This window comes from Vulpes lagopus, chromosome 1 (genome assembly GCF_018345385.1).
Source record: "Vulpes lagopus strain Blue_001 chromosome 1, ASM1834538v1, whole genome shotgun sequence".
Lineage (NCBI taxonomy): Eukaryota > Metazoa > Chordata > Mammalia > Carnivora > Canidae > Vulpes > Vulpes lagopus.
The window spans coordinates 8500079-8523026 of NC_054824.1; the positions used below are offsets into that span (position 1 = coordinate 8500079).

A 22948-nucleotide genomic window follows, 5' to 3' on the forward strand; every position below is an offset into this window, starting at 1 on the left:
GTTTAAACTGAGGAGATTATAGGGGTAACAAAGCTCTTGAAAGTCAAGACTTCTCTTTGATAAGGCAAATCTTCATACTCAGAACCAGTTCCTTTCATTTAAATACTTGACAGTTTTTTTTTTTTTGAGGAAAGTAAAGTTATGTCTCAGAAGTAAACTAATTTTCTTATATGAGTTCTCAGAAGCTTAAGTTGATTAAGGATACTACTAATCGTTAATAAGCATTTTTTAGGTGGAGCAGGAGGTAGTGATAAATATGTCTTTGGGGCAACATTAAGTTTTTTAAAGTTTTATACAGGTAGTTAATGCCTTAGTAAAGTTCGATTTCTATTTAATAATGTTTTAATTTTCTCTTGTAAGAAGCATTGTCAATAGATGAACAGGTAAAGAAGGTGTGGGGGGATCCCTGGGTGGTGCAGTGGTTTAGCGCCTGCCTTTGGCCCAGGGCGGGATCCTGGAGACCTGGGATCGAATCCCACGTCGGGCTCCCGGTGCATGGAGCCTGCTTCTCCCTCTGCCTGTGTCTCTGCCTCTCTCTCTCTCTGTGTGTGACTATCATAAATAAATAAAATTTTTTTAAAAATTTTAAAAAATAAAAAAAAATAAAGAAGGTGTGGTATACATACCATATGCCATATATATGAGTGTGTGTGTGTGTGTGTGTGTTTGTGTATGGATATTACTCAGCCATAGAAAAGAATGAAATCTTGCCATTATGACAACATGGATGGACCTAGAGGATATTATGCCAAGTGAAGTAAGTCAAACAAAGAAAGACAAATGTCGTATAATCTCACTTATATGTGGAATCTAAAAAAAACAAAACAAAACCAATGAACAAACAGAACGGAAACAGACTCATAGATACAGGAAACAAGCTCTTGGTTTCCAAAACGGAAGGGGTTGAGGTAGGCAAAATAGGTAAAGGGGATTAAGAGGTAAACTTCCAGTTATAAAATAAGTAAGTTATAGATAGGGATGTAATGTTAAGCATAAAGAATACAATAATATTGTAATAACTTTGTATGGTGACAGATAATAACTAGACTTACTGTATGGATTATTTTGCAATGTATAAAAATTCCACAAGGGCACCTGGGTGGCACAGTTAACTGAGCGTCAGACTCTCGGTTTCAGTTCAGGTTGTAACCTCAGGGTTGTGAGATTGAGCCCTGTGTCTGTCTCTGCACTTGGTGCAGTCTGCTTAAAGATTCTCTCTCTCTCCCCTTCTTCTGCTCCTCCCCTTGGCCTGCTGTCTCTCTCTCTCTCTCTCTCTCTCTCTCTCTAAAATAAATAAATATTTTTTAAAATGTATTGCATCACTATAATATACACCTAAAACTAACAGGATATTGTATGTCAAGTATACTTCCCCCCAAAAAAATAAAAGAAAAATTTGTCAGCAATAGCAATAAAAAGAGAGACCAGAGCAGTGAGGGAGCAAATAGAAATTAATACAGAATATCTGTATATAGTATGTCAGTTTTTTCACAGTGACAGCTTTTTTTTTTGAGGATGTGTATTTAACTTGGTAATTAAAGTCAGTGTATTTGTAGCAACTTTAATTTTTTATGACATTTATTCTACCAATTTTTTATTTTGTTGTGTTACTGGATTCTTGTCTGAATTTCTGTATTATGTGTTTATGTCTACACTTCTCCTGGGGCAAACCATAGATGAAGGGTTCTGCAGTCATAAGAAATTCAGAGCTGTTTTATAATTGCCAAGGGTAAAATTAGCAAAGTCAATTATTCTCCCTTTGGCTTTTCCCTGAAGACATTTAGGGGTCTTCAAGGTAATTGCCTTAGGTAACACTTAGATTTTTAAATATCTCTAAGTATAGAAATTGGTATATTAATCCTCTGGTAATTGTCTTCTTATTTTATGGCTCTAGTCACAGAAATGTGAATTAACAAGATTTTGAATTCAAGAGTGAGTTTAAAAATTACTGTTTGAATTTTCATTCATTTTCACTATGGGAGCTAAGGTCCACTTTCTTGTTTTAGTACTTCACTGTACACAGACCCTAGACTTAGAGACCTTAGAATGCCTTTTTTAAGCCATAAATTCCCTGACTCCATTGAAATAATAAGTTGCTCTATATTGTGTGCATGTAGAACATCACTGAATCCTGAAATGATGGGGTCATACCAGAATCTAAAATTTTAGTATCTGAGCATCAAGCTGTCAGTGAGACATGCTGAATGAATAATTGGGGAAAAAACATGAAATGGAAAAGCACTATAATTTAGAAATCTGGCTGACCATTAGAGGCTTTTTTCAGGTCCCTGTTTATTTTGTAGACTGGATCTGTACTTTAGGATTAAGCCACAGTACAAATAAGGCTGTGTGGATTGCTACCTGTCACTTTTTTTTTTTTAAGTCCTTTATTTTACACGTATAGTGATAACCGTAGTCTTTAAAAAACTGAATTCACCATGCTATTTTTTTCTACTTTTATAGTCATTTTCATGTAATGGACCTATCATTATATACATCAGGTGGGAGATTGCAAGTTAGCCTGGCTCTCATCTGAACACCCCAGAACATTATGATGTCAGTCTTGGGACTGTTCTATTAAGCATTAGTGATTTATATTTCTAAATAACCAGGGCACAGATGTACTTCTTACATAGCTGATGTATTTCCTTATGTTAACTTTGTTTTCCTAAAGGCATAAATATGTTGTTTACAAGGAAGAATTTTGTTTGTATAAATAATGCTCAATTTATGCATATAAATCTCCCCCTTTTACATCATCTATATATATATTTTTTTTTACATCATCTATATATTTTAATAAAGAGACTGGTATTGGTTACTTGACATTTGTATTATCTGTTATATTAATTCTGCTTTCAATTTCACATTAAAAGTGAAACCTGGGCCTCCTGGCTAGCTCAGTCAATTACGCTCTTGATTCAGCTCAGGTCATGATCTCGGGGTTGTGAGATTGAGCCTCACATCAGGCTTCATGCTGGGCATGGAGCCTGCTTAAGATGCTCTCTCCTTCTCCTTCTGTATCCCCCCCCCCCCATGCATGTGCACTCTCTCTCTTCTTAAAAAAGGGGGCAGGGGCCTGGGTGGCTCAGTAGTTGAGCATCTGCCTTTGGCTCAGGGCGTGATCCTGGGTTTCTGGGATCAAGTCCCACATCAGGCTTCCCACAGGGAACCTGTTTCTCCCTCTGCCTATGTCTCTGCCTCTTTCTCTCTCTCATGAATAAATAAATAAAATCTTAAAAAAAAAAAAAAGAAAGAAAGAAAAATTTAGAGGTGGCTAACTGGCTCAGTCAATAGAGCATGCCACTCTTATTCTTATGGTCCAGAGTTCAAGCCCCATTTTGGGTGTAAAGCCTACCTTAAAAAAAAAAAAAAGAAAAGTGAAACCTAGAAACATGCTATATCATATGAAATTTGAGATTTTCTCTATCATATTCATTTAAAATAGACATTGTGATCTTGTGTACACTATTTTACTTATAGAAATTATTAATATCTTTTAGCCTCTTTAGTCTGACACCCAAGATTAATGTTCTTTTTTTTTTTTTTAATTTTTTTTATTTATGATCGTCACACAGAGAGAGAGAGGCAGAGACATAGGCAGAGGGAGAAGCAGGCTCCATGCACCGGGAGCCCAACGTGGGATTCGATCCTGGGTCTCCAGGATCGCGCCCTGGGCCAAAGGCAGGCGCTAAACCGCTGCGCCACCCAGGGATCCCTAATGTTCTTTTCTACACATAGAAATCTATACTCAAGTATATACTCAAGTATAGATTTTCATGACTAGAGTAAATGTGTGCAGAAGGTAAGTGGGGTGTCATATGTTCTAGCAATAAAAGCAGCTATCCTCCCTATCAATTAAAGCCAAGATGCCATCATAAAATTACAATTTCAAAATCCCCAGATTTTTCCAGTTTCTTATAATTTGCTAACACGGCTACCTATTAAACAGACATTATATCCATTCTAAACCACTTCCTTGAACTTTAAAGCAAAAGTGATAAATGGTTAGTGTTTGAGAAGTGTACTAGCAACAAGAATACAATATTATGTTCTTTTAAAATTTATGATCTCATTAAAAACTTGAACTTTGCCCTTTGGGTGCCATAAAACAATGGAATAAAGTCTTTTTGCCATAAGAAGGTCAAATGCCATCAGGCAAAATGGACACTTCTCTGAGTGTCTGTCAACCAGAAAACTGGTGACTAGGAAGGGAATTTCTTCCATATGCCTGGCATTCAAAGAAGCCCGTTTAAAAAAAAGTCTGGGTTCTACAAAAATATATTCTCTAAATGGGTAGAGTTGAACCCCACACCATGGTTGGCCATGAGAGGTAGAAATACATTGATTATGGTAATCTTATAGTATACTTCAAGTCAGAGGGAGGAAAAGAAATCTACTTTTCAGCTCGAGTTATTCAGTACAAAAGGTACAAAAGTACCTTTTGCCTTTCTATGATTTTCCTCAAGGAACCTCCTGAGTTAGGAGTTAACAAAAGTACTGAGTGGTTGCACAACAGATTCCTTCTTCTACATTGTCAGCTACCTGACCTCACATCTCTTCATTCATCCTTTCTTTATCCCATAGATTTGTCCTCGATGCTTCTTTCTTTGTCTCTTTCTGTTCACAAATCAGTTAATTTTATCTCAGGCAATCCCTAGAGTGTATACACATCCTCTTCAACCCTTTTCTTCTCATTTTTCATTCTTTATCTTGCCTGATATTTCAGAAATATTGTTATCCATCTTTTTGCCTTCTCTGTGCTACTTTCAAAGGAAAAATCAGCCGAAAAACTTTACTTAGGAGTTGGCAAACAGAGTAAAGCTTGGAATGGTCTTTTGTTAAGAATAAGGAAAATTATATAATTAGAAATGAAAAAGACATGAGAAAGAACCATTGCTCTACCCTCATTATCTCATTAAACCAGATTTCCCTATAACTGTCAATGTTTAAAGGCCATTTAAAAAATATTTCCTATTTAGTTTTGTTTTCCTGTTTTGTTTAATTGCAGGTATTATAAGATTCTGGTTTTCTATTTTATTTTCTATTTTAAGTACGTGGCATTTCTAATGTTATGGTCTAACCAAGCTTTAGTGGGCTGCCCTGGGAACCTACCTACCATTTATAACATCAAATGTTGGGGGAAAAAAGGCTGGAGCTCCAAACAACTGACTTAAATATAAAATTCCAAAATGTGGTGCATTTGTAATCCAGTGCCTGGTTGTATTAGATTGATACCAAATTTGAACACCATAAGCAGAAGAACAGGTAAGAGCATTCAAAGGGATCCATGTGGCTACTTGTCATTAGTAGCCATATATAGCTCAGTTGTACTGATATAATTTTGGTTTTAGCATTTCCATCATTTTCCTGATTCCTCAGAGTTGTAAATACTCATGGAAAAAAATCACCCTAAGCCAAAGTTGGCTATGAGTCCTTAACCCAGGAGCAAATTTTATTTATTTAGCAATAGTGATTGGGGAAGAGCCTTTTCCTGGCAGCTAATGACCTACTGGAGGACTTGTGTGCCCAAGGCAAAGCTGAAGGCCATTAGCCCAACAGGCCATTAACTGACAAATGCCTGACCCTGAGGTCATTTCTGATATTGTAAACTGTGAAAACATTAAAGTGAGTTTGTTGGAAAGTATGACTGTGCCAAGGAAGTTTCTTTTTAAACATTTTGGAAAATGCATTGTTTGTTGTTATTCATGTGGCTTAATTGTCTTTGTTCTGGGGACATTTTCAATGTGCATAGCAAGTTAGTCAGACATGAGTAAACACCAAAACTATACTGTATGGCCAATCTTTGATTTTTAAAGGATAGTTTTCCTGTTTTTCATATTTAGAATATTGGATTAACTATGTCATTCCTAAGCTGCTTCAGCTTTCACTTCTGTGTGGATCACTTATGTTTTCATGGTGTGTTGAGTTGTGTAGCACTTACCTATTTTATACTCCTTAGAGATGACCTATAAAGCCACATAAGTGGAAAGAACTAAGAAGGAGAAGTCTATGGACCTAGTTTCTATCTCTGCCTTTTTTTTTTTTTTTCTTAATTCGCCATTTAATGTTGGATGGTTCATTTTATCTCAGAATTCTAGTTTAGATCATTCATCTTTTTTCTCCAGACTGTCTATCTAATGTCTTTTTTTTAAAGTAAGCTCTATGCCCAACATGAGGCCTGAACTCATGACCCTAATATCAAAAGTTGCATGCCCTACTGACTGAGCCAGCCAGGCATGCGGTCTCTAAGTGTATTAATATTCCATTTTTCAAGTGAAATTAGAAACTTCATGATGTAGAATATTTAATATTTATTAAAATTAGTACAAAACATTTACAAAATAATATGAACAACTTATATTTATGAATGCTTACTATGTAGTAGACACCATTGTAGGTGCTTTGTGTGTATTGATCTCTCCCAAGGCACAGGAAAGGGTTAAGTAATTTCCTTGAGGAAATAGTAGAGCTGCTGTTTAAATATAGGCAATCTGGCTCCAAATCCTCATGCTTAACTGTAGTAGAACTCAAAGAAACCATGTAAGAACCATGATACCTTTTTTTGCCAGCAATTTTGCAGTTACCAGTATTGAAATTTATAGTATCTTAAACAACTAGTAGTTTTAAAATATTGGAATAAATATTTCAATACAAACATCAATAGGAGCTTTATGAAACATTTTAGAGAAATAACTATTAAATAGAGACAACCTGTTTTCTTAGTTTCCTCATCTGTAAAATAAAGGCATTAATTCCATCTCCATATCCTTACTGACGGCAATAGTCTACAATTCTTGGTGTTGTAGGAAAGAGTCTAAACTTGCAATACGTTTAGATCCTGAAAATGTCGTGAAATAGGAAGAAAAACGAAGGAATCAAGAAAAAGTTGTTTATAAACTCAGAAATGTATTAGAGATTTGAAAATCTTTTATAAATATCTAAGATCTAGATATATATATATATATGCATATTTTAAAAGCCATAAGGTGATATGCAAATGTAAATTTCTGAAAATAGTGATTAAACAAAGTAATAGTTTTACAAATTTATTTTAAAATAGCTATGATTTGTACAACTCATTCATCTATTGGAAAAAGCATTGGCAGTGCAAGAAAAATTTTTGTGTGCATTGTGTTAAGCCTTGGAAATACCAGTTGAAAAGCCAATTGTATCACCTATTTTCAGTCTTCATGTAAATTATATCAACCAAAAAAAAAAAGAAAGAAAGAAAGAAAGCCAATTGTATCTCTATAGATTGGGGAATTTCTAACCCAAGGGTATTCATTTTTTATTCAAAAGTACAATACAGCCAGTCTCAAGTTTCTATAACCTGATTTCTTTGAAGGAGGGGGAAAAAGGATTACCTAATTTTTTAGAACACAGTACCAGTAGAGCCAGTTATTTTTAGAATTCCATTGATTCACAGATTTTGAAGAGCTGCAAACGTATTTGGAAGAAATACAATTACAGTTTTAGACAAGATGCATGGATTTTAATGCATATGAGTCATGCTTTTATTTCTGTGGCTGCCTTTGAAGCAAACCTTGGGATGTCTCTAAATTACAAACATCTGTCTTTTAGTGTAGCCCAGTTTGAAAAGGAACTAATTGAACTAAAAATTGAACTATGTATCTGAAAGACATGGGATCCCTGGAATTTGCAAGATGTGTTTGTGAATCTTGGAAAAATCCTGGAATTTTTAACTCTGGTCAGATGTGGTCTAAACTAATTTTTTTTTCATGAATCTAGTAAGATGAAAGCTAAGAGTCCATATTAATGATATATACAAGTTGGAATTGCATCCTAACACTATACCCCATAGGACCCAAGAACAATTCTGTTTTAACCTGCCTTCTGCCTCTGTTTCAATTCTATTAATTTAAATGTTTTTGAAATAAAATAATAAAGAAATCAACACCTTTATAACAGAAGAGTAATGTAAACTGCCTGTCAAAAATTTGGGGACCCTGTTAAGGTGTTAAGGTGCCTAACCAAGGTATGAGCTATACATGACACGTATCAGCATAACACAAAGTAATATTTCAAAGTACAGATCACATGGTGTTTATTGGTGGTAGTGAAATCACAATAGCAAATCACTATGAACACTTTTTTTTTTAATGGAACACAGTAGAAAATAGGGCAATAATGAAATTCACTCATTTTTATACATATGCATGTGTGCATATACCGTGTCATGATATAAAATACAGTTCTTACTGTAGGCTCGAAAGTTGATGGTATTAGGCAGTGTTCTAGCCCGCAGTTGAATGAAATCATGTACCATGATTCTGGCGTTCTGAAGTTTTCACATTGTGAACTTGTGTTTCTCAAAGGTGCGATTAGCTGTTAAGTAAAATCACACTTGGAAAATATCACTTAACATCACTGAGAGTGCCATCAAAGGAAGAAGCAGTGAAAGCAAAATGGAGGTTATCAGCCGCATGGGGAAAAGTGAGCACATCACTGAAATGGCAGACATAATTCTCTCTGAGAAGTTTTCAGAACAAAGTGTAACAGTGCTGCTAAGTGTGGAACATCTAAGTACAACAGACTTCATGTACAGGCATTCCTACATTGGAGAAAGTGAAAAATAAAGCAACTAACTGCTGTACAGTACTGTTGGAATTACTTTCTTTCATGACTAAGCATTCAATTCCCGGCAACTATTTACAGTTTTTGTAATAATGCAAGATACTTAACCAAGTTTTTTATAACCTGCTGGAAAGCCTCTCTCTTTTTTCCCTTGATTTCTTATGAAAAGTTTCATTTTGGTGTAAGCATTTTAAGTTATCTGCCACTTTTTCAGGAAGCTAATCATGGTGTAAATCAGTGAATGATTATCATTATTCGGTGGTGAATAGTAAGCCAAGAACCATGCACTTTCATTTAAAAAGTAAACTCATGGGCACCTGGGTGGCTCAGTTGGTTAAGCATCTGCCTTTGGCTTGGGTCATGATCCCAGGGTCCTGGGATTGAGTTCCTTATTGGGCTCCCTGCTCTGCGGGGAGCCTGCTTCTGCCTCTGCATCTCTCTCTCTTTCTGTCTCTCATGAATAAATAAATATAAAATCTTTAAAAACAAAAGTGAACTCTATTTTTGAATCACTTTATTGCTACTGAAAGAAACCCATATTTTGGCATCATCCTTATAATTGTTATGAATAAAGAATGTATACAGCTACACATTTAGGTATTTCTGGTCATGGGCCTTACTGTTGATAAAATGCAAATGTCTCCTACCTAGACAAACTGAGGGCGGAAGAGGTGATATGGCTGGCCCAAGGTCATGCAGCTCATCTATGCATTAACCTTGTTAAGTGGTCAGTGACAAAGTAATATCGTTTATCTTTATAAGGTCATTAGTACTAGTTGCATTAGTATAGTACCAGGAACATAATAAGCTATCAGCAAATGTTTATGGAATGAATTAGCTAATATAGTATTAAATTTCATCACCTCCTATTCAAGCCATTTTCTTTTTTTTTTTTTTTAAGGTTTTATTTATTTGTTTTGAGACAGAGAAAGCAAAAGACAGAGCACAGGTAGAGGGAGAGGGGCAGAGGGAGAAGCAGACTCCCTGCGGAGCAGGGAGCCGGGTCCAGCGCTGGATCCCAGGACCCTGGGATCATGACCTGAGCCAAAGGTAGGCACTTAACCCACTGAGCCACTCGGGTGCCCCTCAAGCCATTTTCTTAAACTTGTGGCCCATTTCTTTTGAGGTTTACCAGTCTTGATTTTTAAACTTTTCTTTAGTTCACTGAATTTCCGGAGCCCTTTTTGACAAATGTTACCAGTAGTTAGAGGCGATAAACCAATGTATCAGCTGTTCTAAATTAAAAATTAAGATTATCAATTTGCTTAGTTTTTGCTGCACCTGTCCTACTGGTTGTGCCATTTCTCTCTCTGCTCTTCCCCCTTAGCCAGAAAGAACTTCCAGCTCCACTAGAACAGATTGCTATCCCTCCCACAAATAAGCACGGTCTTACACATTTGGCAGCATTGAAAAGGCTCTCTTCAAAAAGCCTAGTTTAGAAGCTTCCTCCAGAACTCCTGTGAGTTAGTGGTGTGTTTATTACAACAGACCTTTCATCATTGTCTTCATTAAACCTGGTCCTTGTCTCATAGGAAGGAGTGGAGAAAACCATTCTTTCATAGACTTCATCAATGGCTTTATTAAAGCTACTCATTTATATTAATCAGCATGCAGATTAGGACTCATCTGGGTTGTCTGTGCCCAGGTGGTGGGTGAGTAGATTTACCCCCTTATTTGGCCACTGCGCTGCTCCCTGTGTTCTTCAGAGGTCGCTTCTCCACTGAGGCTGCCAGCCTGAAAGCTCTGGCTGAGCACTGGGGATTCAATCCACCTGGAACAAAATAGTTTGCTTAAACCCAGTTTGTAAATGATAAAGTGCTTTACAAATGTTAGATGTTCTTATTGGTCTCTATGGGAGAGCGCTACTCCTTAACAAGTTCCTCTACCTCACCTTGGTAATGTAAGTAAATCTTTGCATCTTTAAATGCATCTCTCAAATACTTTGTGCATCGTTTGTGTGAAGAGGAACTAAAGAGTGTAGCTAATGGCCCTGGTTACTATTAGCAAGCTATCGCATCCTTTATCTATGGAAGTATTTTTCCTAAGACATTTTTACAATAATAATTACTGACAATACAGTTTTTTGTGCCTTAAAATCTTGACAACATCCCTTCAAATATCAAAGCTCTTTGGAAAGGACATATTTACTCTTAACCTATCTTTTGTTCCTCCCAAAATATATATGAGATCAATTCTTCCCCAAGGGCGTTTTACCTTTGCTACTGTTTCCTGCATTGCTGTTTCTTCTTGGAGGTGGGGGAAGGGGTGCAATAAATTTGTGTGTAATTAATGCCATCAGCACTGCAGATGCGTGCACACACATGACTGTTTCCTTTGCTAGCAGCTGTTAAGAGTAGTAAAGGCTGAGGGGCTGTGTGTTCATTTGCCTCCTAAATAGAGTGATGGATCACATATTGTCTTGTCATTCCACACTGTAGTAAAAACTGTCATTAAAATAACCTTTCCAGCGCAAGTTTTTAGAAGATGATTATAAATCTGTAATAGCCTCCACAGTTTCTATATACTAAACAAGTTTAAGTACATAGCAACCTTTTTAGAGTGAGTTAGGATCCAACCATACTACCTTACCATGTCAACTCAGATAAGTTAATGCTGGCTTGAGCTTTTCTTGAGCCACGTTACTTTCTGGTTAACATTGTTCTAAAGCTATAGTTGAATTTACTTATAATTTGGGCTAGGTGATCCTTTGCTCCTATCAAGTGGTCTGGTTTAGTAGTTAACCATCTACAACTCAGTCGATACTATTCCATCTGTCAAATGCTAACTGACAGTACTCCTGGATCACATTTATTGAGAGAGGCACAACTTGTCTCCACTGAATGCTTAACCACCACTTACTGGTTTTATTTTTGCTAATCCAAGGACTAATGATTGATCGATATATTCCAGAAATCCATTTGTGGAGACAGCTTAGGAAGGCTCTCCAAGATGAAAAGCAGGATGTTCTCCCCAGCACCCCACCCCAGCCCACAGAAATAGGTTTTGTTGTTTGTTTGTTTGTTTATAGATTTTATTTATTTATTTGACACAGAGAGAGCACAAGCAGGGGGAGTGGCAAGGAGAGGGAGAAGCAGGCCCCCCACTGAGCAGAGAGCCCGATGTGGGGCTCAATCCCAGGACCCTGAGATTGTGACCTGAGCTGAAGGCAGACACCTAACCAACTGAGCCACCCAGGTACCCCAGGTGGTTGTTTTCCCTGATCAGAAAAGCAGTACAATAAAAGAAGGGAGAAAATGTAATACATTGTAAATTTAAGCCATGATAAGTGTAGCAATTATAAATTTAAGCAGTTCAGGAAAGTTGAAAAAGAACATTTTTTAATTAAAAATCATCAAAGAGCTTACCACTTACACATTATCATTATTACTGTTTTGTTGTCCTTTCAGACATTTTTCTCAGCATATATAAACACATAGATTGACCTCGTTTTGTTTTAAAAATTTCTATTGTACTGTTCTGTTTGTAACCAGCTTTTTTATTGTTCTTAAGATATTGTATCTTTATATAGCAGTGTGAGGATGTTTTTTGGTCATTGCTGTTCTCTTACCACCCCTACTCCCAATTCCTATTCTTTATGATAAGAATTTTAGTACAGCTTAGGGCCATAATCACCACAACACCTTTTGTGAGTGTGTATGCATCACTTTTGCATTTCAGTTAAGAAGAATCTTTGAGTTGTAGTTACCGTTTCCAAAAGATAAAGAATGAAGCAATTACATATTCCCCTGAGACTGATGAAATTTGTCCTCAAATTAACCATTTAAGAAATTCAATCTAGGGTATCCTGGGTGGCTCAGCAGTTTAGCACCACCTTCAGCCCAGAGCGTGATCCTGGGGACCTGGGATTGAGTCCTACATCAGGCTCCTTGCATGGAGCCTGCTTCTCCCTCTGCCTGTGTCTCTCATGATTAAATAAATAAAATCTTTTAAAAATAAAAAAATAAAACTTATCTTTAAAAATTCAATCCATCGGGCAGCCCCGGTGGCGCAGCGGTTTAGCACTGCCTGCAGCCTGGGGTGTGATCCTGGAGACCCAGGATCGAGTCCCACGTCGGGCTCCCTGCATGGAGCCTGCTTCTCCCTCAGCCTGTGTCTCTGCCTCTCTCTCTCTGTGTGTGTCTCTACGAATAAATTTAAAAAAAAAAATCTTTAAAAAAAAATTCAATCCATCAAGTATACCTCAATAAAAAGAATAATTATAATAAATTTATTTCATACAAGGTGGCCCAAGGAGCCAGCCCATAATATTGACAATCTGAGCAGTTACCACTTCAGGCTCACTGAAATCTAGGGTGTTACTCAGAAGATTGGGGAATACATATGGCATTGCTGTACAGTCAGGTTTAGGACAAATCAGAGAGAAAAGCGTGTTGTTTTTTTTTCTGTTTTTTGTTTTTTGTTTTTTTTCCACTGTGCGACCCGCTTCAGTGCCTGCAGTCTACGGCACAGAGGCCAGGCCACAGTTTCAGGTTCAGGGCCACAGTTTGCTCTGGCATGGGACACTATGAGAGGCCCAGGGGGGAGAAAAGCGTTTTTGTATGGCACATGCAGGTAAGGAATTCTCCCATTCTTGCACCTCCCAGAAATGCAGAAATAAAGAAACTTATCTCCTGTTTGATTATTCTAGAGAATAATTCTAGAGAATTATAGAGAATTCTAGAGAATTCTAGACAGCTAAAGTAAACTTTGTAACATTAATGGTGACAGGTCCTCTTCTATGTGTCCTGCATGTGTCCTCAGTAGAGAGGAAGCCATGCAACGAAGTAGAGCCATTATTTGTTTGACTCAAGTTTGCACTTAAACCTGGCATCATTCTGAATCTGGTAGTATGATTCTTCCCAAGCATTAGAGCCATTCAAGACCCAGAACTCAGCAATGTTGACCTTTAATTGCCCCACAGATGACATTTTTGTCAGCTGGTGGGGTGGGCTACCAGTTACAGTCGTTTAAAAAATGGAACTGGTTCAGAAAATGGAAATTGTTTCATTATGATTCTAGGTGTTGGAACCAAGGAGGACTGGGTGCAAACACTTTCACAAAGAAAGTCATCAGAGGTCAGACAGAGAGAAAGGTCCATGTGAAGAAAACAGATAAAAATAATTGAGCAAAGATAACTCATCAAAGTTTACCAAAAACAACAACAACAACAGTTTTCAAATTTACATGCCTAATTATAAATACTAAGATTTGCATTTCTAGAAGCTCAGAATCAGATTTGGAAGGACCCTCAAGAGTTGTGTTTTGCAACTTCCCTCATTTTATATTTGAGAAAACCCCAAACTCTGAGAAATGCATCGGTTTGCCCCAGACCTCCCGATGAAATTAGTAGTAGGCCTTGAAATAGAATCTAGATCCTCTGCCTCTTAATGCTCTACTTTCTTTCATTACAGCCCTCTAATTTGTTGACCTTCCAAGAGTGGCTAACCTTGATGCTCTTTTAAGTCTGTCTTCTTTTTGTTGTAGAAAGTGTTCGCTTGTGCCCCATCCCCCCCTAGGCCTAAGGAACAGAAGTCCTTGAGTGTTGTCTAGAGCGCCAAGAAGTGGAGGGCTTAGGCTCTTAGTACCAGGACATCTGGCAATTAGGCTTCTGGATTCCCTGGTGGACACTATCCTTGCTACCATTTGGCACTGCTGGAACAAGTCATTTCACAAGAATCTAAGGGAGAAAAGTATTACGCAGGTGCTTTCTTATATTTAAGTATAATAGATGTCTAAACAGGTGAATGCCTGTGTTGGTAAGCCATATATTGGAAAAAAGAAGGTTCAGATCATTAAATGGCCTTGTTAAAGTATGTGTTGTTGCTAGTCCTGTGGTCTTTCTAGAAATATAACAATTTTAAAGGAGGATGAGACTTAAACACATCTGTCTTTGGTATAATTTTAAAAGTAAAGGGGCACCTGGGTGGCTCAGTTTGTTAAGCTCTGCCCTCAGCTCAGGTCATGATCCTAGGGTTTTGGGATCCAGCCCCGCATCATCAGGCTCCCTGCTCAATGGGGAATCTGCTTTTCCCTCTCCTGCTCCCCCTGCTTGTGCTCTCTCTCTCTCTCTCTTTCTGTCAAATAAAATCTTTTTTAAAAAAATAAAAGTAAAGGAAACATTTCAGGCAATGGAAAGAGGCTTATGTGTGCACTGAGTCAGTCACCCTTGCCTGGGAAACACTTAACTCCCTTAGGCTATTCCTGCTTTTCATAATCTCTTACCATCCTTGACTTGTTAACCCAAAGAAGTCCAAAGTTTTTTCCTCAGTGGTCATCACTGAGTATGAGGGTGTATCCTGTTTGAGTGAGTGGCTTAATTGGAAGTATGGATCATTTATAAATTATAAACTTGTAAGTGTAGGTCTGCCTATATTTGCTAATTACATAAAAGAGAAAAAGAGTGAGAGAATAAAATGTTTCTGTTGCTTCTCTCTGGTTTGAAATTTCGGGGAAGTAAAGGCATAATCTAGTTATCCAGAGCCATTGTTAAAATTTCGTGCCATCATTTTGACGTTGAACGTTGGACTTTCTCTTTGAAATCCCTCTTCGCTTCACCAGTACTGGTCTCAGAGCTCAAACTGTTTCAAAACCATAACATTTCTTAGTGAGTGATTGATCTGTATTACGTGTCCAGCCATCAGGGGGATCTTGGGATGTTGCTTGTATAAACTGTAATCCAATCTGATGCTTTGCATTTAGTTACAATCTTTCATAGACCTATTGGCGATACTCTATCCTTCTGGATTTGGGAATAGGGCTTATCTGATACCTTCAGGGGGAAAAATCCATTCATTTTCTTTTCTCCCCACTTAAATAACTCAACACATCTGGTAACACTGTAGGATCATTGTCCTTCTAGTTCCTCTGCAGCTCATATTGCTACAATATTTCTTAAGTATTTGGTTACCTAAAGGGCAATGTGATTAAAAAAAAAAAAAAAAGACTTTGTATAGGTCTTAGAAATTAACCCATCTGCAGAGCTAGAAAAAAAAATATGCCTTTAATCAGCAAAATTTCCATATCAGCAGCCTTGTCTGTGTTACATAGTATGAATGTAAATATAAATTTGGAGATAAATGCCCATGTATTAAAACTTTAAAGCAAGTCTTTCCACAAATTAATATAATCTGCCTCTAAGAAAATGTTTATTAAATGTAAGGTACCTGAGATTAAAGTACCTTCTTGTTTGGGTCTGTATCCTTTGGCTTAATAATGTCTTCAATTACAAGAATGATAAAAGCTGAAACAAAATCCTTTAATTCAATCAGAACTGAGCTAAATTTTAGGAAGCAGAGAGTGGGAATCAGATACGGGAACTGCATAATATAGGAAGCTAAATATACAAGATATTAAGACTTTGTGAGAAGTGGTTGGGGCTGCTTTGAGGAATTCCGTTTGAAATGGCTGCATTGAACATTAGAGTAATACCACTATTTTATTCTCCTGAATTAAGATGTTTTAGGCAAACAACTGTAAATTGTGCAGTAGCTCCAAAGAGACTGTTTTCTGCTTGTTTTACATTCTGGAACAAGTTCAGAGCTTTTGAATTTGCTTCTTTTTTTTTTTTTTTTTTTTGTTAATAGCCTGAGTCTTGGAAATAATACAGGTTTGATGAATATGATTTCAATATTGCAGTTCTATAAAAATTTTTAGTGTTTATGGTACATTTGACCCAGGGGCCCTACACCAAACATATCCACAGTGCATTTTAAGTACAACAGAATGAACACATTTGAAAGGTTAACCATTCTTTTGCTTTTGCTTTTCTTTCTGTATTAAGTATGAAAATTAGCATTGTAATGACTCCCGGAATGGAGATATTGAAAAATTATCCACCTGACAGAAATAAACATACAGAAAATAAATCGAGTTAAAGATTTCATTAGGTATCTAAAATTTAAGCTTATGTTCAAAATGGCTATTACTGGATTTTCATGTATATTAGTTCAATGCTATGCTTATAAGATTTTTTTCTTGAATTATGCCTGAAAAAAATTGGATCACGGCTCTAATATCCAGGTGAGCAATGCCATTTGCCAGGATCTTTGTATATAGCCCTATTTTTTCTATCAAACACACATACTGCCTTGCTACCAAGCCTTCTGAGGCATTCTGAGGTAAAAATGTGGGCAAAATTTTATAATTATTTCTCTTGATTCTTTTTTATTGTTTTTTAGGTTGTGGAACTTTTAGCAAGCGCTCTTATGGACTTGGTCCAAGGAGTATACCATGAAAATTCTACTTCAGCAAAGGTAAGGATTTGGTATTCATTATAAAATGTTAAGTTAAAAACCCTCGTGGCAAAACTAGAATTGACGAGCGAAAATGTCATTCTTGTTTTGTGTTTAAATTGTACATGACATTTTTTTTAGATTAGTGTTTTGGCTACAAATTCATGGCCATACGCTTAGTACATAGCAGATTTAGCCAATTAAAACAACCTCTTATCCTCTGGCTGGATTCACAGTCTGTTCAATCTGCCGCAGCCCGGTAGACACCAGGATGCTGCTGGCTGGCAGGTAGCACCGTCACCAGGCAGGCAGGCTGGAGAAACAGCTCGTGCTGAGGTGGCTGGGCCCAGCCTTTCCCCCGAGGAAGGGGCTTTCCATGTCCCAGAAGAGTGGACATGATCTGAAGAAGACCACTTTTGGGGGCCTGAGGGAGGAAGTTCTTTTACAAGATCCAGAATTTACTACAATTATTAACCTCTCTGTGATAAGAAGTAGGATGGTTGTGCAGTTGGATCATTTGGATTAATTATATGGGCCTAGAATTAAGGTTTTTTGACTCATTTAACAGGACATCTTATGGGTTAGGTTTTATTTCTTTAAAATGCAGTTACTTCATTTCAGTAAGATATTGAATGTGAAGCAATTGCCTCATTGACCACCACCATCATTTAACATGGTATATACTGTTATACAGGATTCCTGTCTTAGTGTTTCATTATTCTAACTTTCTTAGCATCTGTATTAGCAAGATTTGATTCACTGCAAATTAGAGAAAATACGCACGTATGCACATCTTAGGCTTTTTGACATTTCCACTTGAAAAAAGAAAGACAAATTTTCCTGGAAATGAAACATAGGGCATGAGCAACTTGGATAGAAAATTTGAAAGTATAACCCAGGGACTCTGGATGGTTCAAAGAGTGGTAAGTAAAATATGAGCAATTGTACCTTGAACGTCTGCTAACATTTGGTTCAAGGAACCACAGTTCCCAGTAGGCATATCTAGCTTCGCCGAAGCAGCATAGTGGTATGTGGAGACCTGGCAAGGATATATGACCACAGTGGGACCCCCGTTTGCTGCATTTTTCAAAAACCTAACATACTTCACTATACCATAGCGGAGGGTTAATAGTAAATGGTAAAATGGAGGATTCCTAATGTAGCTCCACTCATAAAAAGTTGCCTCATATATAGTATGATAAAGATGATGATAGATGAGCACATAACACTGCCAAGCAACTCATCTATGTTTCTTCATTTAATCTTCACAGAAGTCCGCTAGCAGACACTACTGCATCCCCATTTTATATATGGGAAAACTGAGGTTTAGAGAAGATTAAATAATTTGCCCACAGTCATACAACTTATTAGTTGAGATTTGAACTCCAGAGCTCAGACTCTTCTCATTTTCTGCCTCTCTACCTTAATGAAACCCAATTCGTTAGCATCCTCTGCCGTACCTGAGATCCCACCATTTTTGATGATTATAGTGACCTCTTCTGGTGGTTGAGCCATTGTTTTCCCCTGGGATAGTTCTAGGTGTTCAACTTAGTTCCATGTAAGATATTAATATTTTACAGTTAAGTACTTTAATTTTTAGGCGAAAGTGGTTTTTTTTTTTTAGATTTTATTTATTTATTCATAGACACAGAGAGAAAGAGGCAGAGACACAGGCAGAGGGAGAAGCAGGCTCCATGCAGGGAGCCCGATGTGGGACTCGATCCCCAGACCCCAGGATCACACCCCAGGCTGCAGGCGGCGCCAAACCACTGCACCACTGGGGCTGCCCCTAAGGGGCAAAAAGTGTTATTACTGGTTTTAGGGTTCTTGATTTACCCGCTCCTACCATTTGTCCACCATAACTAACCTAATTCGGTAATAATTTCGTGAACATTTGTTAAGTACTTCCTATGTGTCAGGCAACCTAATGGCAACAACAATAATAAACACTCTGAGAGTACTTTACAGCATGCTAATATTTTCTTTCTATACAATCACCATGAAAGGGGGGACATTGGTTGGTATGCCCATTTTATAGAGGAAAAGCCTGAAATTCAGGGATGACAAATAGCAGGAAAGCACAGTGTCTGGAAACTATTTGGGGATGCATGTTTCCCAGTGACATGACCTGAACCCAGGTTTTTTGAGTCCAAGTCCACATAATCTGTTTCTTCCTGGGAAAGAGAAAAGAGGAAGCAACAAAAGTCTTTGAAAGACTGTTGATCTGTGCACTGCCACTTAGTAAGCACTAATTGCTGACTTTGATTAGCTAGTTTTACTCAAAAGAATCTGTAGCGATGCTTTGTTCGTCTGCCCTCTTTCCCTACCGTCTCCTCTAACACAGCCCTTGAAAGCACTAGAGACCTTCTTTAAGCAATTACATTCCTGAATATAGCCAAACCATATAAAGAGCTGTTTTGGGTTTTTGTTGGTTTTTTTTTTTTCCTTTTTTTCTTTTTATAACGGAAGCAAAATGCATAGTTGAACTGAAGCTGTGGGGGTGCTTCTTGATGTCTCCATTTGTGCCCTAGGTCCAATTTAGGTTAACCACATTTCCCTTCCTAACCAGAAAAATCCTGGCGCTCTTTATTTTCCCCCTCCTCTTAAGTGTGCTTGCCATTGCAATGGCAGTTCAGAATTTGGGTTTTCTGACTTGGCCCAGGAATCACTTCAGAGGCAGAGAGCACCGCCCCGCATGGAGCGCCTTCAAGGTTTTCATGTTCTGGCATGACTGGGTAGCAGCCACAAGTGGAGGTCATGTGGGAAGCGAGTGGCACAACCTCCGTAGCCTTGGGCCAATTCAGTACACAAAAGAATTGCTTTGTGATTTAAAATCAGCTGCAAACCATTTCATCTCCCTAGGGAGAAGAGATACAATAGCAGTCTGTTTTCTGTATGGCTACTTAATGCAGTGATGGAGAACCTGGGTAGTACAAAAATAGCTTTTTGTGGTGTCGTATCTATGTGACCAGGGGAGCTGCATTAAAAGCAAACGGAGGGGAATTACAACTGAACAGGTTCAAAATCACCTTCTCCATAAGTTTGTAGAGTAATTACCTAATCCTCCTCTAAACGATGAAAATTTTGTGACTTCTGTCGGTAACACTCGACAGATAATAGGTAAATTGTGATCATGTAAACATTCGAAGTGATTTCGGAAATTCATCCCTTGTTTTAGCCATTGAAAAACAACATTTTTATTTTTGTGTTTGCTAGTCTGTGAGCCATTTTTCCCTTATAATAAAAATTAGCCATGTGCTTTCTTTAGCATTCATAATATCTCCCCTCCCACTACCTGTTTTGTTATTGTTAGTTAGCTAATTGGGAAAAAAAAGCATATTAAATAGAAAAATTGCATATATTTTTTAAAGATTTTATACATGAGAGACACCGAGAGAGACAGAGACAGGCAGAGGGAGAAGCAGGCTCCCTGTGGGGAACCCGATGCAGGACTTGATTCAGGACTTGATCCCGGCCCCTGGGACCAAGCTGTGAGCAGAAGGCAAACACTCAATCCCAGCCACTCAGGCGTCCTGAAAAATTGCATATTAAATGTAATGGTTGTTTACCATTCTAAGAGTTCCCCAGTAAGGTTCTGCCTGTTACTCACTATACCCAATAAATATTTTATGTTTTAGTAAAATTGGCTTTGAATCCACAGACCTTTATATCTAAAATAATCTTTTTAACATAGTTATCTTATACTTTGTTTCTAATTAGAAGAAAACTGCATGTTCATTAAATAAAAATTGAAAGCACAGAAAAAGGTCAAGAAGAAAATAAAAATTATTTTACATAAATCATTCCCCAGAAATGAATGATGATTACTCCTCAGTGTATTTCCTTCTAGATTTCATTCTGTATCTTTCCCATTTTAGAGTTACTATTCTATATGTTTTTACCCTGGTTTGTTCCCTAGGATTTGTCATTAAAAGTCTTCAAAATTTAATTTTAATGGCTACTTAATATTTCTCCCTACTACTATACTATAATTTACGGAACCATTGCACAATTTTTTAGATACTTACCCTGTTTTCTTTTTTGTAATGAATTTTAGCAATATTATGTATTATGATGAACCTCTTAGTGCATATGACTCTGCTCTATTTTATACTATTTGCTAAAAAAAAAATCTGAAAGTGAGATTTGTTTTTTAATCAAAATTAAGAATATTTTCAATATATTCCTATGCAGAAAAAGCTTGCTGTCCTTAGAAAAGCCAGCTTATAAGGGCACCTGATGGCTCAGCCAAGTAAGCATCTGACTTGATTTTGGCTCAGGTCATGATCTCAGGATCATGGGATGGAGCCCTGCATCAGGCTCTGTGCTCAGGGGAGAGCCTGTTTGAAATTCTCTCCCTCCCTCTCCCTTTGCCCCTACCCCCTTAAGTAAGTAAATCCTTTTTAAAAAAGAAAAGAAAAACCTGCTTATAAGGTTGGCCCATGGCTGCCATCTAGGAACTTGGATTTTAGGAGTGTCTCTACCATTATCTAACAGATAAGTGAAGCTCACTGTACCCAAACTGTTTCTGCAAACAGTGTGGTTTATTTTGAATACCTACTTTCTGGGAGTCTGGAATTTTGGCATATGCTAGATAGGGGGAAACCAACCCCTCTGAAAAACTGAGCTCTGAGTTTCCACTAAATTCCCCAGTAGACAGCATTTCATATGTTATAGTATGTGTTAATTCTTGGAGGACTCAGTCACATCCTGTGTGACTCCACTGGTAGAGGACTCTGGGAAACTTGCATCCAATTTCCTGCAGACTTCATCTCTTGCAGCTTTTTCCCTTTGCTTGTTTTGCTTTGTATTCTTTTGCTGTAATAAATCATGAGTTCGACTGTGGGTTGAGTTCTAGGAGTTCCTCCAAACAAGGCATGGAAACCTTGGAGTGGTCTTAGAGACCCCTAGACACTCTTTCTCTGGTTCCTTATTATTTATTTCCCACCCTCTCCTATTCCTTCCTTGAGAATCTAACCACGGTCCTCTACAACTCTCATGTTGGTGTTGAAATGGGGAACAGCATTTGAAGTGGGGAACCTCTTTCCTGTCTTCAGAGATTCTGTTAATGCTGGCTTGACTCCAGTCTCAGAAAGTGAGAGGATTTTAAAGAGGATCCAGTTCTCTTGGAAAAGAACTGGTTTGAACATAGTCGCTAAAATTACAAAGATCCATTCTGGTTTTTTTTTCCAAGTGTAGATTATACTGTCAGTAGATTAAGAGAGATAGGAAAGATAACTTCTGTCCATCTATTTTTTTTATTTCTTTATGCTTATCTTCTATTATTAGTCCCTTAGCAGCTTTCAAGTAAAATATAAAAAAGATAATTCAGTCCACCAGAAAGTTATAGATTAACTCCTACCTGCAAAGCCCAATGCCACCTTCTAAAATACAAGAAAAAGATGAGCAAGATGAGTTTTGTCCATTGAAAAACCTAACAGGGGATGCCTGGGTGGCTCAGCAGTGAAGCACCTGCCTTTGGCTCAGGGTGCGTTCCCGTGGTCCTGGGAGTCCCACATCAGGCTCCCTACATGGAGCCTGTTTCTCCCTCTGCCTGTGTCTCTGTCTCTCTCTGTGTCTCTCATGAATAAATAAATAAAATCTTTTAAAAAAGAAAAAAACTAACAGGAGGAAAATGTGAACAAAAGTCACATCTGGTTGGGAAAATCAGAAAAGACATGAAGGAGAATGTAATATATGAGATGGACATTTAAGGATGGAAAGGATGTCTGCTGATGGAGGAGGATGGCATTCCAGGCAGAGGAAACATGATCAAAAGTCGGGAGACATTTAAGATTAGGGATTCATCCAAGTTAGAATAGAAAAATCATAAAAATACTGGAAAAGAATCTTTTGTCACATGATTGAAGACTTTCAATGCCAGATACAGAGCTAAAACCAGATTTAGTACTTAAGAGAGGGATTGAATTTTTTTTTTTTTTAAAGATTTTATTTATTTATTCATGATAGAGAGAGGCAGAGACACAGGCAGAGGAAGAAGCAGGCTCCATGCCGGGAGCCCAACGTGGGACTCGATCCTGGGACTCCAGGATCGCGCCCTGGGCACAAAGGCAGGAACTAAACTGCTGAGCCACCCAGGGATCCCCTGGGATTGAAGA

General features: G+C 37.7%; 1 protein-coding gene across 3 annotated transcripts in view; it reads left to right on the forward strand.

The window, feature by feature from the left end:
- Positions 1–22948, forward strand: part of PDSS2 (decaprenyl diphosphate synthase subunit 2) — a 251828-nt gene that overhangs the window by 158922 nt on the left and 69958 nt on the right. For all 3 annotated transcript variants that reach the window (XR_005986063.1, XM_041743959.1, XM_041743948.1), the window contains one exon: positions 16776–16850. Coding sequence is in view for 2 of the 3 variants with exons in the window: in XM_041743959.1 (XP_041599893.1) it covers positions 16776–16850 (75 nt within the window). In the remaining variant the exon portion in view is untranslated. The remainder of the gene's footprint in view (positions 1–16775; positions 16851–22948) is intronic.